At 36.0% G+C, this 17711-nt stretch overlaps 1 protein-coding gene and 1 pseudogene across 1 annotated transcript; one reads left to right on the top strand and one right to left on the bottom strand.

The window, feature by feature from the left end:
- Positions 1-529: 529 nt before the first annotated feature.
- Positions 530-1073, bottom strand: LOC143638609 (tetraspanin-13 pseudogene; annotated as a pseudogene).
- A 15617-nt stretch (positions 1074-16690) lies between these two features.
- Tgif2lx (TGFB induced factor homeobox 2 like X-linked) lies at positions 16691-17374 on the top strand. Its single transcript, XM_077106469.1, has one exon. It carries the CDS (start codon positions 16691-16693, stop codon positions 17372-17374), a length of 684 nt encoding a protein of 227 aa, XP_076962584.1.
- The last annotated feature ends 337 nt before the right edge of the window (positions 17375-17711 follow it).

Raw genomic sequence — 17711 nt, 5'->3', positions numbered from 1 at the left:
GCTCCATGGTCTGAAAGGGTGGGGAAACAGCCCAATGAGCATCACCACAGAGGAGCCAATCAGTTGGCAGCTAGAAGTTTGCTGGGGCCACTGTGAGCCAATCATCAGCTGGCAGCTGGAAGTTTGCTGGCAGCTAGAAGTTTGCTGGGGCCCCTTCGGCTGTGGCTCTCAACACAGCACAGTGTTACTTAAAGTATTCCAGTGAGATGTGTACTTATTTTCACAATGATCAACACAGTGGTGCCATAAACAGTTTCTACAGGTAAAATGCTAGGAAATGCCAGAGTGGACAGTGCCAGACACTGAGTACAATAGATACATTACAGGTACTCCTGAGGGCCAGAGGAGACCATAAATTTCAATTTTTAAGTAAAACATCTACAGAAACATAAGAAAAAATATATAATTCCATTGTTGATAATGTAATTTTCTAGATACTGTTTCTTTTGTTAAATGGACAAACTAACTTAATTTAAAATTAGAGAAAGTGAATATAATCATAATATGAAGGATCTTCCTTGTTTTCTCATCAGTGGAATGCAGTAGGATTAGTGCCAGGATCTTTCTGGCTCCTATATTTATAGTTCAACCAACTGAAATCCCAGGATCTCTGAAACTGAAAAAATAGGCCGAGGCCACCCAAAAATCTCAAAACCGCCCCAGTATATTCTCCCATTATTGGAGCACACAGCAAGCACTGGTGGCTGCTTTTGAACACAGCTGGCCAGATAGGTGTCATTTGGGTTAAAACTTCAGAACTCACAACAGTTTAAGTTTCTCTGGATTTCATTTTGAGCACTTCCTGTATTGTTCCAACCACCCTCCAGAAGCTGACTGTTGCTCCTGATCCCAGGCTAAGCAAGCACAACAGACAGAAAACTGAACAATAAATACAAGGAGGGGACTAATCATATATTTTTTAAAAACGAATAGCAACACCTGATGCTGTTTCTCATCTCCAATTAGCCCACTAATGCAGTCAGAAACATAAAGATGTCAACTGCAATGACAACACTGACCACTTAGAGACTATATATCAGTCCAAAGCAAATGCCTCTAGCAGCAAATCCAATTGTTGATTAACTACGTAACTAAAAGCTAAGTAAGCACATCCACAACTATTTGTTTTCACTTTGAGACAGTGTCTCACTAAATTACACAGGATGTTCTCCAGGTTATGAGTCTCCTACCTCCACTGCACCCAGTCAGTTTCTGATTTTTTAAAATTACTTCTTTTGAAAACTTGATCCAGGCTCTAGCCAACTCCACATAGCATAGCTAAAACATACATGGTATTCCATTGTCTGGTTCTCAGGAATCCAGAGAATATGGTTCATGTTACCATTGTAACTGAAAGGTATGGAGGAAATACTGAAAAGTGCCATTCCAGAGGAGGAATAGTCTCAAAAATCTTTGTATACATTTTGCCCTGATTTCTTGCTGATTTAAGAACAACTGAAATGGTATGACAGACTTCATACAACCTCGGTAAGGCTGAAAGAATTTAAAGGACATAACAGTTGCAAGGAATACTAGAAAAGAAGAGTGAGAGAATGAAACAGAAAATACTATCTGAAGGAATAAAAGGCAAAGACATCTCAAAATTAAAAAGTGCATGTGTGTGTAGATTCAAGAAGGTCTGAGAACCTAAAGAAGATAAAATTAACAAAAATAAATTATCTTACAACTGTTAGAAACCAATATGAAAAAAGAACCTTAAAATGGTCTAAGCAAAAATGATATGTCATAAATGTGCAGTGCAACTGTAAAGGTAAAATTTCTAAGCTGATTCTAAGCCGCAGAGCCAGAGTTAAAGTGTAAGAGACCGGACATTGTGAAGTTTCTAACTGCAAGGCTTGGGTTAAAGAGTAAAAGATTAAGTATTGTTACAATTCCTCTGCTACCCCCGGAACCTATAATCTCGGTAGCTGTTAGGACAATACCCGAGCTGCCCAGTAAATATTCTCACTAACTCCTCTGGTTGTCTAATAACTTGGGGTTCTGTGAAGCTGGCACGTAGGCACCTCAGGCCCCAGAACCAATCAGTTTAAATGTTCACCCCGCTTAAAAGTAACCAATCACCCCCGTCCAATCTGTTCCCGCCAGTAAATGTACTAACCAGGTCTCAGAGTTGTTGTTCAATTTTCCCGCGCCTCATGATGATTTGTTCTGATGTATGCAAAGCCCCCCGCCCTCTCCAAAAAGTGTACTTAAGCTCTGCCTGACCTCTGCTCGGGGCTCTGAGCTGCTCTATCTTCCTGAGTGAGCCTGGAGCCTCAGCATGCTGAATCAATAAAACCCCTTCTGCCAATTGCATGGAGCCGGTCTCTTGTGGTCTCTCCCTCCGACGTTTCTCTGGACCCTTACACAACATTGTATATCAATGATGACTTTACTTCAAATAAAAAAGGAGATAGGAAGGTCATTGAAGGGGATTTTGAATGGGCTCAATGAAAAATCATCTAATTATTTGATTCTGTATTCAGCAAACACATTTTCAATAAGAGAAATGAAATGCAGATATATTCAGAAAATGAAAACTAAAAGCTAATTCATCATCCACAGAACAGCATAACAAGAACCTCAACAGGAATTTTTTTTCTGGTTGAAGGGTAGTTATTCCAGATGGAAACCACATCTTCAGATATAAACAAAAAATATTAATGTAAAAAAAAAACTTTAAAAAATTTAGTTATGTCAGTAAACAGACTCTTTTCCCTCTTAATTTCATAAATATACATATGATTGATCAAAAAATTTGTTTTTTCAACACATTACCATATTGTAAGCATAAAACAATATGTAGAAGTTGAGAATTAAGAAAACGAACATATTAAAACATAGTATCATCATATTTTTTATGAAACTGTATAAATTTGCCAGGAAAAGAAAACAAATATTAAAACAACAGACCAAAACGTAAATATCAATAATTATATAAGTATTTTAAAAGAATAGATTTTCAAATTGTACAAAAAACTATGGTAAATATTATAAATCTTATAAAACATATGTGTTATAAGGATAGTTTAATTGAAAGTAAATACAAAGTCCTTAAACCTTTCACAAAATATTATAATGAGTTATGGGTCCAAATATAAAATGCAAAGGTATAAGACACTTACAGCTAATATAGGAGAAAATCTAAACCTCCTTCTTTTTTGCGATGACAAAATATTTTAAGTGCACCAGAATGTGCATGTTTATGAAAGAATTGATAAGTTGAATTTCATTAAAATTAAAACCTTTTGCTCTGAGAAAGAAAGTTAATAGAATAAGAAGAAACAAATTGCAGAAAATGTTTTAGAAACATATCTGTTAAAATACTGGTATTCAAAATATATAAATAGTTTGTAAAAAATCATTGGTAAGAAACCAGACAATTGACATAAAAAGAGGCTAAGTATTTGAACATCATGCTAGAAAAGTTATACAAATGACAAATAAGTATTTAAAATAATGCCTAACATCATAAGCCACTATGAACTTGCAAAATAAAACAACTTACACTTCTATTTCTAGTAGAATGGCTAATTTCAACAAAACTAATAACACAAAACACTGGAGAGAATGTGGCACAATAGGAAATCTCATTCTTTGCTGCTGGTGGAAATGCAAAATGGTAAAGGAAATTTACAAGACAGTTTGACATTTTCTAATAAAATTAAATATGCTCTTAACATGTAATCTATTATTTATACAAATTAGTTGAACCTATTCTTACACAAAATCTTGTACATGAATGTTTTGTCAAAATTCAAAAGCAGCCAAGATGCATTTCAGAAATTAGATGGATGCCAGGAGCAGTGGTGCATGCCTGTAATCCACAAATGAGCTATTAAGCCACAAAAGACATGAAACAACCTTAAATGAAAATGAGAAAGTTAAAGGAGCCAATCTGAAAAGACTCCATACTCTGATTCCAATTATATGGCATTCTATTAAAGGCAAAATTACGAGGATATTAAAAGGATATCCAAAACTCATAGAATGTTCAACACTAAGAATTAGCTGTAATAAAAACTAAGAATTTTGGCTAATGACAATACAAAATATTGAATCATTGATTGTAATAAATATAGTACTTTAAGATGTTAACAAGAGTGTCAACTGTAGTAGAATAATATAGCAATGTTATCTAGAATAGCAAAAAGCAAATGGAAAAAAATAACAAATTTAAATGAACTTAATTGTCAGAATATTAAATGTAAAGTATATTCACAGCTGACAATACCTTGTAGAATTCACCTTAAGAACATTAATTTAAAAAAATAGATCAATGATATACAACAGAGTCTTGAAGAAGTCTAACACATATAACTCAACTGATTGTTAACACTGTCGCCAAGAAAAATCAATGTGAAAAACAATCTTTCCTGCAAAACCTATCCAACAATGATAAGAGATTGTTAAATAAGAATAAATAAATAACTTCAACAATACTGTTTTGAGTACATTTCAATACTTGGACATGAGACTTTGTGGGTCATTCTAGATCTATGCCATTAACAGAATTGTAATAGTGGTCCATTTCACCTTTTGAATATAGTCTTATCTGCTTATTCCAAAAGGAACACGTTTTTCATTTCCTCTTCTCCCTCTCCATCTCCCTAACCTGGGAGCATGGAACAGGATTAACTTTTACCAATCCTAGACCTACTTATCTGTATTTGAGAACACACAAAAAACAGGAACCTAGTAAACCACACTTGAGGAATGCCCCCAAAAATCTAAGGAATGGCTATCTCCCAAATTAACAAGTGAATCACAATCACCCTTCAGGGCACATTTGGAATACAGCTTTTATTCTACCTTATGAGCAGAATTCTGGCCTCTGGGACAGGAGTTCTTTGTTCTTCTTTGCTACCAAATCATTAAACCTTCTTTTTCCATTTTGCAAAAACATGTCCTCATTATTGGATTGGCATCAGGGGCAAGGTCCAAGCTTACGGTAACAAAATTGGTGACACAAATGGGACCCAAGAGCAGCCCCCACTCCAGCTTTTGGCAGGCCTGGCACTCCAAGCAACCCTACTTCCATGCTGAGGGTGTTAGGCAAAATTGTTGACAGCTGACTGCTGGAGAGTTAGGAGTTGGGTGTGTTTGCCTTGGGTCAAATCAGAGAAGCTCTTCCAGTGAGTAAAGGGAGTGACTGATGGACTACCCCAGCAGCTGCAAAGCCCCTTTTGTTTTCGGGAAATCCCAGCTTCCTTCTCTGAATTGTGTGGATTGCTCCATCTTGGTCTACTTTGAGTAAAAGCAAACTGAATGCAGTAAAGTGCTGATACCTTATCCATCTGGTAAGTTCCCTCTGTGTTCACAGACCCTCTGTCTCTGTATTTTTTGTTTGTATCTGTTACTGGCCCTTTAAGACATGACATAAACAATACTACATTATTATTATTTTTTTTTTTTTGAGTGCTGGGGATTGAACTCAGGGGCACTCAACCACTGAGCCACATCCCCAGCCCTATTTTGTATTTTATTTAGAGACAGGGTCTTACTGAGTTGTTTAACACCTTGCTGTTGCTGAGACTGGCTTTGAACTCCCAAGCCTCTTGTCTAAGCCTCCTGAACTGCTGGGATTAGAGGCATTCACCACCATAACCAGCTACTGCATTAATCTTACAGGTAGTTTCTTGGGACAGATCTTGACTGCATGGGTCACCTATAGATACAAAATGGTCTAAGAAAAAGATGACATTTTCCTGTAACAATGTGATCTTTGCATGGTTTTTTGAGTTATTGTACAATTATGTAGTTGAAATTGGTCTGTTGGAGATAAAGTAATGAAAGAAATTCTGTATTTTCAGGTATGTATGCAGTTGCATAATAAGGAGTCTGAACAGTTAAAAAAACTAATGTGATGATACAAAATGCACTGTCTGTAATGTGTGAGGATAGCAGAACCACAGACTAAAGGGTTTAAAAAAAAAAAAAAAAAAAAGAACATTTTAGTCCTTTCAAAGGTGCTGGGCTGACAATCCTAGCACTGCTTCTCAGCCTGGCCCCAGGCAGCTGCAAATTATCCTGCTGTGGGTCAGGGATTCCAGTCCTAGGCTAAAGGAAAGAAATCCCAGGAAAGCTGCCTCATCTATAAAGAAATGGGTAAAGAGGACCTGGCCTCTACCTTGCCTTCCATCCACTTTTTGCCCATGGGAACAAAATTAGAGTTTGAGAATGCAGCTTAGTTTGCTGCTTCTGCTGACAAATGAAATCTATGTAAGCTATGGCAGTCCTCGCTGATTTCTTTCTGAGTTCTTGTCTCATGGGTCCAAATAATAAAATCCACAGATGGTATCAGAGGACCAAAATGAAAGCAATAAAGTTTGTTTTGAATGTGAGAAGAAAAGATGAAACTCTCCATAATGTGAGGGGATAATTGGTGGAATGCTTTTCCACTTGAGCATACCAGTCTGGGGAATTATGGCTTCTGGATAAAGGCATGATCAGAGTTCGAGCTGAACAAACATTAATTAAAAAGCTTTTGAACTGCTTGTTGGAATCTGCTGTACAGGTTTGGGGAGGGTATCAAGGCTATTGGCTTGGTCCATGACTTTCTAGTTGGCTGTCACTTTTAGTCCTTAAGTATGAATTCTTTTTTGTAGCTTATATTTGAATTCACACTCATTTCAATTTTATTACAGCCCTGGGACACAACAGTGGACTAGATTGCTTAACCTCACATTATGACCCATTAACTTCATTGTCTAACTTTTAACTAGCTTAGTTTTTTAGAATTTTTTTTTAGATATTGATGGAAATTTATTTATTTATTGATTGATTGATAAACCCAACCTGATCTTTTATTAAAATTGGGAGCCATCTTGCCACAAAGCCATGAAAAGATAATTTTGGCTTTACTATAAATTACTGCAAATTCTGAACCTGCATGGAATGCCTGCCCGTGCCTTGAACTCACCCATGCCTGGCTCTCTGACCAGATAGTAGCCCTCTCTGAAACTTAGTGACACCTCATAAATATTGGCCTTCCCTGGCCAGACAACGACCCTCTCTGAGGCTCTAATGGTCCTCCTAAATTCTGATGTTGGGGCCAGCAAAAAAATGTAAACTACCATTAGTGTGATGCTTGTCAGAGTTCTGTTATCTGTAACCCCCCTTTGTGTAACTTTCTGGGCTATAAAGCTGGGCTGTAGGAAAGGTGGGGTGGCTGTCTTGTTCCCGCCGTTTTGGGAGGGAGATGCAGCCCGGCCGGTCGAAATAATAAGCTTGCTTTAATTTGATTTTAATTGGAGTCGGTGGTCTTTTCTTGTGTCCTGGTCTAACATTTATGGTGCTGAGAATCAAACCCAGTGCCTCACACATGCTAGGCAAGTACTCTACCACTGAGCCACAACCCCAGCCCCTTAACTAGCCTATCTTATGTGGGTGAAGAGAGAAAGCTGCCAGTCATAAAGAACATGGCAATGGGTTTCAGTTCTATTAAATTAAAATCTGGGGACAAAATAGTCTTCCCTTTTAAGTTCTGACAGAATGTCCCATTTGGCTAGGTGACACTTCAGGATACAGTCTTGACTGCTGCTTACAGATCTCAAATACAATGACGTCCCAGAGTCCCAATGTATACAGTATTGTATGTATTGATTCTGCTGATTTCTGCAAAGAAAGGTCCATAACAGTCTGTATAGTCAATGTGGTCTTCATTGGACAGAGCACCATGGAGATAGATAGATATTTTTTTAAGAGTCTGGGTAAAATTGTAAGTGGGGAATGCACTTAAAGTTGATTATCACAATAATAATAAGAGAGACTGATCAAACAACAATATTCTGTGCTCAAAACCCTTGAATGCAAACTGGAAAAAAATATTGAGTCAAAATTTTTGGTATATGTCAGACAGTCCCGATCCCTCTCCTGGGATAAAATGTTTTGTCTAAATTAAATGTACAGATAATATTATCACCCACCTTAATTGACAAGTGACTCCCCAGAAAAGAAAACAGAGCATGCTCTGCTGGAGGTTTATGAAAATCAAATAAGGCCATTTGGGCCACAGGACCCTGAGAAAGGTGAATAGGATTATTATAACCAAGATTTTGTTTAAGGAGGAAACAACTTGACCCTGGGGGATAAAATAACCCCTTAATAGAGATACATTAATAAGAATTCATTCTCTTCTGGACTAATGTTTAAAACATGAATTGAGTCAGGTTTGCCAGGTAACCTACAATATACTTATTCTGCCTGTTAAAAAAAAAAGAAAGAAAACAACAACAACAACAACAAAAAAAAAACCTCACCCTGATGAAACAGATGACTTAAATAAATGTTGACTAGGCTTGATTTTTTATGAATAATCTAAACACACGTGACTAGAGATATGTATACATCTGAAACTATGTTTATCTGTGCCTTCTCTAAGTTTTCTGTAAAATTTTATAAAATAAAAGTTCAGGACTGGTGCTGTAGCTCAGTGGTAGAGCACTTGCCTAGTATGTATGAGACACTGGGTTCAATCCTCAGCACCACATAAAAATAAATAAAGTCCATCAACAACTAAAAAAAAATCAGGGCTGGGGTTGTAGCTCAGTGATAAACCACTTGCCTTGCATGTGTGCGGCACTGGGTTCTATCCTCAGTACCACATAAAAATAAACAAATAAATAAAGGTATTAAATCCATGTACAACTAAAAAATTTTTTTTAAAAGTTCATGTAGGTTTAACCAGTAAGTGCTCTCTTTTATACATTGCATCTGGCAGAAAATGTCCATACTTCCATTTGAAAAACCGTCTTATATCTCTCTAAGTCTATTTCTGATCATTGACACTGTTTATATAATGCATAAGAGACTTAAGGCTATCCTTAATATTTTCTAGAACTTCTAAATTTTGTGAACTTATAATTATCTTTGCATTCTGATTTTTACTGTAAAAGTTAAACCTAGTTAATATAAAGACATCTGTGTAATTGTGACACTAACTATTCATGGCTTCTTTGCATATTAGATGTATTCATGTTTTTCTAGTATTTAAAATACAAAGCTTAGGAGAATACTTAACCAAATTGATGTTCTCCAAATTTTAGTTGTCTGTAATAGTAATCTCTTTTAGACATATTATATAAAAATAACAAATTTAATTGGGGATTTATTTATGACATTTAATGTTCTGTAACTTGATGCAGGTAACCTGTTATCACTAAGATATATATCTTAGGATCCTAGAGAACAGGAGAAAGCCAACTAGAGCACATTCTGCAAACAGGAGAATCATTGGAAAGAGAAATGTCCCTAATATTTTCAAGAGAAGCCACCCATAGTCAGCAAAACTCTGGACCAATCCTGGCAGATGGCATTACTGGTAGAAGAAACTGAAGGAGGCAAGAGTCTTTTCACATGTTCCCCAGAGTGACACCCTGAAGAATCTCAGCTGACTCTTAAAAGAAGATAGGAACAGGTTAATTTTGACCAACTTGGTCTTAAATACCTGAAATAATAGTATGACCAAAGCACACTAATACATGAACATTTAAAGAATATTTTTTTAATGTAATGTAAGACGTACATGTATTAGCCCTATAAAAAGTAAGTAAAGCTGGAAGCTGTAAAGAAAGGGATATTATGTGGTTAAGCCTAATATTTAACTATCATAAAGGACTCTGGAGTCACAAACTTGTCCTGCATTTTAGAAACTGGCTGAAATACTGTCTTTTGTATCAATTATTTACAAAAAGAGTAATGCTTTGCTTTCTTCTTTATTTGTGTCCTGCAGGATCCTTGCCTAATATATGCCTTGTCCAGTCACATTTCAAATGCCAGCATGGACCTCTGGACCATTCTGATGCTGAATACCCTTAATTGTCCATGCCTCACCTGAAAGAGAACAAGGACTTTGGGTCACTTCTTCCCTGTCAACTTTACCCTCTCTCAGCAAGAACAGCTTGGAGGTGTCCTCACCCATTTGTCAATAGAAATGGAATGTAGAAATTGACAGTGGGTATATGAAACAGTGGTCCCTTGATCTTTTGAATATAGCCTTAGCTGCTTATTTTAAATGAGACTTGTTTTTTTTTCCTCTACTCCCTGTCCACCTCCCTAACCAGGGCATATAGAATAGTATTACCATACCCTAGACCTAGTTATCTGTATTTGAGCACACACCAACACAGGAAGCAAGTAATCCACACTTGAGGGTTGGCCCAGATCTAAGGAATAGCTATCTTCCTAATTAACAATGCATCACTATCCCCCTTTAGGGCAAACTAGAATGAAGCCTTTGAAGAGCTTCTTTAAAAGACCTCTGTTCTCCCTTATGGGCAGTATCCTGGCCTCTGGAATAGGAGTTCATGTTCTTCTTTTTTGCTCTCAATGCAATAAACCTTTTCCTTTTGCTCAAAACCATGTCTTCATTATTGGATTGGCATCAGGGACAAGGACCATGCTTTTTGGTAATGGTAATAACCAAATTACAAACTTTACTTGGATTTCACATTTTTATTTGTGATATCTGGTATATAGAGGGATATATGGCATGATAAAACTAGTTCCAAAGATTCAAAGCAGACAAAAATGGCAAAAATGTCTGGACATTTGGGTGGGGTGAGTTTCTAGGAATCTGAATTTACCCCCAATGACAGGAATAGAAGCTTATAAAAAGTTAGCTTTTTTTCTAGATAATTCTTGATCAATACTGTGAAATGAACAATTTTACTCCATATGGGCATTTCCTTTATGCCCTTTGGAATTTGTCGGGCAGCCAAGTGTGAGAGGCCCCTCTTCACCTTAAATGATAAGGGTAAAATATTTTGAAGTTATTTAGCCTTACTGCACAGACCTCTTCCAGTCACCAATTAAAGTGTTAAGAGATCTAGATGTCTCATGGTTTTGGACTCCACTGTTTTTGTTATGTTTTCTTTCTCTTTCTCTCTCTCTCTCTCTCTCTCTCTCTCTCTCTCTCTCTCTCTCTCTCTCTCTCTCATAGGCTGTGAATGAAACCCAGGACCTTTTACATGCTAGATAAGCATTTTATCACTGAACTACATCCAAGCCCCTTATAATACTTTGTTCTTGATGCATATTTGTGAAACTAATGCTGAATTATATTATTTTTTTCTTGGCTTCTGTTAATATGATTAAATATTTCTCGAAAATATTAATATAAAAAATAAATATAAAAAAATATAAGGTGAGTGTTGCCCTCATTATACAAGATAATGTGTTTCCTTTTCTTTTTCATATATATATAGTGGGCATTTAACCCAGGGCTTTGTACATGCTAGTGTAAGAGGACAGATAGATTAGGATGGTGGAAACATGAGGTTAAAAGGATAATTCTGTGGGATGAACCTACTGTGCTGACCCCCCATCTGCTTGCTTTGCCCAAAAGCAATCTTCCTGAAGCCCTACCTGGCCTGAGTGGACAGGATATGTCACATTCCTCAGCAAACTGAAGCAGGGGGTGAAGGACAGGCAGTCAGTGTAGGCAATGAATGATGGGGGTCTAGAAAGGATGAAGACAAGTCATCAAAGAGGGGACCAAGGGTTGTTAACCTCTGTGATTGTGCTCCTGGGTGCTTTATGTTATTAATGATTATCCTCCACATTTATATAAAAGAAGAAGCCCCCTCCCTCCAGCTCTTGGCTCCCAGGCTCCAAGGCTCCAAGGCTCTAATTCTCTTGGGAGCAGTCTGTCTCTATCATTTTCTTAAATAAAACTTGCTTTCTGTGCTTGCCTTGGTGTTTCTCAGGTGTTTGAGCTTCAACACTAGGGAACAAAGACCCATTCTTGATTGCCAAGATTGGTATCAGCAGGCAAGTGCTCTGTAACTGAGCACTGAAATCCTAGCCTAAGGAATTAAATTACTGATATTTTTCTACACCCATAATCACACACAAACAGGGCATGGGCACAATGCATACATTTTGTGCATGTACATACTTTGACTTTCTTTTTTCCAAAAATTGATAAAAATTTGCATGCTGTTTTTGAATTGCTTTTTGACATCCTCCACACATTACGTTTAACTACATGTCTATGCCATTGAACTTAATTACTAGATTTTTTCAGTAGTACACGAATTATTTTATTTTATCAAACCCATAATCTGTTTTAATTTAATAATAATAAACTATGTGAAGACAATTTTGTATATTATATATTTATAATTTTATCAAATATTTTCCACATGATCAACTCCATAAACATTCCTTGTTTGAATAGTACACTTTATTTTTCTTTGACTCATTCTTAAAGAACAGCTCTAAAAGGATATATTATTTTATAATGCCACCAAAAGTGTATTGGGCTGTTGGGGTTGTGACTCAGTGGTAGAGCACTTGCCTCACACACTTGTGAGGCACTGCATTCAATTCTCCACTATTTAAAAATATATAAATAAAATAAGGATTTTTTTAAAAAGTGCATTGATATTCATATTTTAACAGACTCTCAAAAATATTGTTTTTTAGAATCTATTTAGTATTAACCAATAAGTTATGAGAAAAGCATACCCAATTTCCTTTTATATGCATGTCATTGATTATTTATAAAAAGTAATTAAATTTTTAGCTCAGTCATTTGTATTTTTTTTTATAAATTGTCCAAAATTTTTGCTCACTTTTCTATTAGTACAATCTAGATCTTTATTGATTTGTAGGGGATAGGGCAATAATAAATTTATTTATGTATTATATGTCATATAGATTACCAATAATATATTTTAATAATTTGCCTTTTTTAATATGGTTATAAAGGTTTTCTTCTGTTTCAACGTTGCTTTTATACAGAGATTTCTAACATTTATATAGCTACATTATACAGTCTTCAGTCTTATAATGGTTTTTATGCAATTATTTTTGTGTGAATCATAAGAACCATATTTACACAAACACATATATAATTTCATGGGAATTCATAATAGTATTACATAGGAGATAAAATTCCTAATACTTTCATACTTATTGTAAAAACAAAAGTATTCCTTCTTTTTAAAATGTCTATTCACTTTACCTTACTTATCCTTTTTTATATAAACATAACACTCCCATCTTCATCCTTCCTAAGTATATTAAATGAATTTGTCAGTATTCTTTATGCTTTCTAACACTACCACATTTTCACTAAAGTGAAATTAATGATAAGTTTCCTTTATAGTCCTACAATTTCTGCAAATTGTAATTGAACCAAAGTAAACTTTCCAGGTTTATGGTGTTTTTGGCAATATTCTTTATTTTCAGGGGTAAAAAAGCATTCTTCATCAATTAAATTGAAAAGATTAACTATCATGCACAGTCCCATAAAGTCCATGAGGTTGTTCTTGTATTTTGTTTCATTGACCAGTTTATGTATATATGTTTATGGTATTTATGATGTCATTTTAATGACTTGCTACTTACAAATATAATATCTAGTAAGAGAAATATTTTTACTTCAGTTTGATCTTTCAAAAATGCCACATTATATCACATATTTATTCCTCCAACTAAAGTTTAGAAACATTTTTTAACATTTCAACAAGGCAAAAGAAAAAAGTAGGTTCAGAGTAGAAGTATTTTATAGGTAAAATATTCAAATATAATTGTAAAGAGTGGGGGCACAATGGCACATGTCTGTAATCCTAGGTGATCAGGAGGCTGAGACAGGAGGATTGCAAGTTCAAAGCCAGCCTCAGCAATTTAGTAAGACCTTGATTTAAAATTTAAAAATTAAAAAAAGAGCTGGGGAAGTGGCTCAGTGGTTAAGCGCCCCTGTGTTCAATCCCAGTACCAAAATAATAATAACAACAACAATAAAAATATAAAAATAAAGATAATTAAATTAAAACAGTGAGATTTCCTTTTCCTATTCAAGAAGAAAATAAATGCTAACATCTATTAATTTCTGTCTGTCTGTCTGTCTCTCTCTCTCTCTTTTTTTTTTTTTTTTGTACCAAGGATTAAACCCAGGGGCGCTCAAACACTGAGCCATATTCCAAGCTCTTTTTATTTTTTATTTTGAGACTGGGCCTCCCTATGTTGCTGAGTCTGGCCTTGAACTTGCAAGCCATCTGCCTCTGCCTCCCAAGCCTCTCTGTATTACAGGCATGTGCTACCACACCCAGCTTTCATTTTACCATCTTTAATAGAAGTCTATATTTGTCTTTCAATAGGACTAGAAAGTAATAACTAGTTTTAGACCTAAGTTTTCTTATCTTTATTCTTATGATTATGTACTACATAATGTTTGCAATGTATTTTCTAAATAAGTTTGATGATATATGTTATTGTTTCATCTTTTATTTGTTATCTGGCCACCTCACTTAAATGTTATTATTTTCTAGCAGTTTCTGAACTGATTTTTCAATATTTTCTATGTGGCTAATCATGCCATCAGCCAATAATATTGTCTCCTTTTTATATATAATGCATTTACTTTTTTATTGATTCTATTGGTTCAAACTTCTAAGTAATATTATAGTAGTGAAATGAAACATGTTTGCCTTGCTCATGAAACTAAAAGAACATTTTCTTTACTATTAAGTACAAAGCTATGTATGAGAGAGCTTAAGTCTCTGTGGAATCTGTTATGTGAAGAAAACATCTTTCTATGCTTGATTTCATATGACATGTTTATCAGAAATTCATTTTGGGCTGGGGATGTGGCTCAAGCGGTAGCGCGCTCGCCTGGCATGCGTGCGGCCCAAGTTCGATCCTCAGCACCACATACAAACAAAGATGATGTGTCTGCCAAAAACTAAAAAATAAATATTAAAATTCTCTCTCTCTCTCTCTCTCTCTCTCTCTCTCTCTCTCAAAAAAAAAAAAATAAATTCATTTTGTATCACTAACTTCCATCAAGATAAAACATTTTTTAACAATTAATCTGAAAACTGTGTGTGTATATTCTCTCTCTCTCTCTCTCTCTCTATATATATATATATATATATATATATATATATATATTTTTTTTTTTTTTTCTGATCTTATATTTGCTTTCTTGGATTGAAATCCACTTGTTCACGTTTTATTTTTCTTGAGTCATCTTTAATATTCTTTTTTTTAGTTGTAGATTGACACTATACCTTTATTTTATTTATATATTTATTTCTATGAGGTGCTAAGTATCAAACCCAGTGCCTTACAAGTGCTCTACCACTGAGTTATAACCCTAGCCCCAATCAAGATTTTATTGAGTAATAATTTATGATTTTTAAAAGTGAATCTGACACATTTTTTGGCCCTACTTCATGATATTTTAACACCAGGTCATGCAAGATTTATTTAAAAATTGGAAAACATTTCCTTTACATTAATGCTATGACAAATTTTAAGTTCAAAGGAGATCATTTGCTTCTTAAATTGAACAAAGTCAATAATAAACTATAAGATCTATAAGTCTTGTTGGGAAATATTTATCTTATATTTCATCCTTGTTTGTTGGTTTATTTCATGTTTCATATACATTACACATACCACTAGTCCTTCCGATACTGAAGTCTATTGCTGAATCCTACATGTTTCTTCAATTTGTTTCAATATGTACAATTGCTCGTAATAATTATCTAGATAATTTAAATTTGAAGGAAAAAAATGTGCCCTCCTTGACAAGTTTTATTTTGAAATTTAATAGAGCGCAGTAACCACACCACTAATTTTGGCTTATTTCAAGTCACAATTTACATAATAGTTTCATCTAACATGGGGAGGGTGAGTTCCATGAACTTGAAATATCAAGAAAATATTTGTCTTGGTGCAATGGTAGAGGCACATAATCTCAGCAACTGGGTAGGCTGAAGTGGTAGGCTGAAGTAGGAAGATTGCAAGTTTGAGGCCAGCCTGGGCAACTAACTAAGTTAGATTCTGCCTCAAAAATTTGAATCTAGGCGCAGTGGCACACATGTAATCCCAGCAGCTAGGGAGACCAGGCCTGAGGTTTACAAATTCAAAGCCAGCCTCAGGAACTTAGGGATCCTGTCTCAAACTAAAAAATAAAAGGAGCTGTGGATGTGGCTCAGTGGTTGAGCACCCCTGGGTTCAATCCCTGGTACCAAAAGGAAAAAAAGCTTTGGGGATGTAGGTCACTGAAGATTCCCTGTGGGGGTTAAATTTAAATCAATTCAATCTGTAATGTCTGCAATTAGTTATTTCTAAAAACCTATAGTGCTCCACGTTTCTAACAACAAAAACAATTTCTCTTGGTTACTTAATTTCTGTTGGCTATCATGACCCAAAAGCCACAATGATGTCATGACAAAGTCACAGATTTCAAGGTCATAGAGAAGAAAAATCACTATAGTAGGGTGCAAAAGTGTAGTTAAAATATTCTTAAGATTGTCTTTGAACATGGAAAAGTAAAATCAAAATGAAAAAAAACAATGGACTTAACTAGGAAAAACAGATTTCTTCAGAGAACGGAAATTGGAGAAGGAGAGAAATACAACTCCAAAGAGCTCCCAACTCCTCCAGTGAAAACATGCACATTGGAAACTATGGAAAAAAACCGAACAGTGGCGTGAGGGTGAACCAGGAAATGGAGGGGAGGGGCAGTCACGTAATGCGTTTAGGGGATGTGACGTCACAGAGCCTGTAGATTGTGCGATTAGCAACTCTGTTCATCTCCCTGGGAAGCAACGGGTGAGACTTCCCCTTAGAAAACTGTTCATGCCTTTTTTTCTGGATCTGTCAGACCTACATTAATCCTACCTCAGCCTTTCCAGACTTTCCAGAGATTGTGAACACAGTCCTCAAGAACATGGAGGCCACGGAGGATAGCCCATCGGAAATCCAAGGCCAGGTCCAAGAAACCTCAATCACATCGAAACCTAACAATAGTACAGACAAGGTTCTAACCTCAACAGAGAGCAAGAGGCAAAGGAAAGGGTACCTGCCATCAGAGTCCGTGAAGATTCTCCGCGACTGGCTCTATGAGCACCGGTTTAAGGCCTATCCTTCAGAGGCAGAGAAACGGATGCTGTCAGAGCAAACTAATTTATCATTTCTTCAGATTTCAAACTGGTTCATAAATGCCCGCAGACGCGTTCTCCCGGAAATGCTTCAACAGGATGTAAACGACCCTAACCACCTTAAAGACAAGGCCATCGATGAAGCCCAACAGCAGAGCACTGATCATTTTGTGCAGGTCAAGTCAGGGGCCAAACTTCCAGACAAGGTACAATGCTTGCCTGAGTCCCTGCTGCCAGTAGGCCAGGAGTCAGAAGAGAGGCTTACAGATCCTGAGTTTGTCCCAAGCCAGAAGCTAATCCTAAACTCCCAGCCAAAGAAAAAGGTCAAGATTTCCACTAGTGAGTCCTTTTCTTCTGAATCTGTGTGGCCAGAGGAATACGAGGATTTCAGCAGCTTCCACTTGCTGGTAGATGCAGCTGTACAAAAGGCAGCTGAAATGGAGCTGCAGAAGAAGCAGGAGCTGGATCCATGATCAACGCCTGCCAAAAAAACACGAACAACATCAAAAAATAACCCCAGGTAGTCTCTTGTCTACTTTGGTAGGTTCATTTATGCTCATCCCAACTAACTCAAATGTTTTTCTTTTATAGTGACATGTTTTCTTCCAGAACTTTTATGAAAGCCGTTGTTAGATATTGTAACTGAATTTTGCAGATATTTCAGTATTTTTACATGGAAGACACTAGCCATCATGATTTACATTTCAGCAAAGTTCTGTCTTCATCTTCCTGCTGGATTTACACTCTTCAGACAATCAGACTAATAACATCTGAGATTAGACACCATGCTGAAACTTCAGAGGATATTTT

The sequence above is a fragment of the Callospermophilus lateralis genome, chromosome X, assembly GCF_048772815.1.
Source record: "Callospermophilus lateralis isolate mCalLat2 chromosome X, mCalLat2.hap1, whole genome shotgun sequence".
In the NCBI taxonomy this organism is placed as follows: Eukaryota; Metazoa; Chordata; class Mammalia; order Rodentia; family Sciuridae; genus Callospermophilus; species Callospermophilus lateralis.
This window is presented reverse-complemented; position numbering and strand designations above follow the sequence as displayed.

What these genes read in the sequence shown, in the direction of transcription:
- Tgif2lx (XM_077106469.1), top strand. Translation starts at nt 16,691, where the DNA reads ATGGAGGCCACGGAGGATAGCCCATCGGAAATCCAAGGCCAGGTCCAA.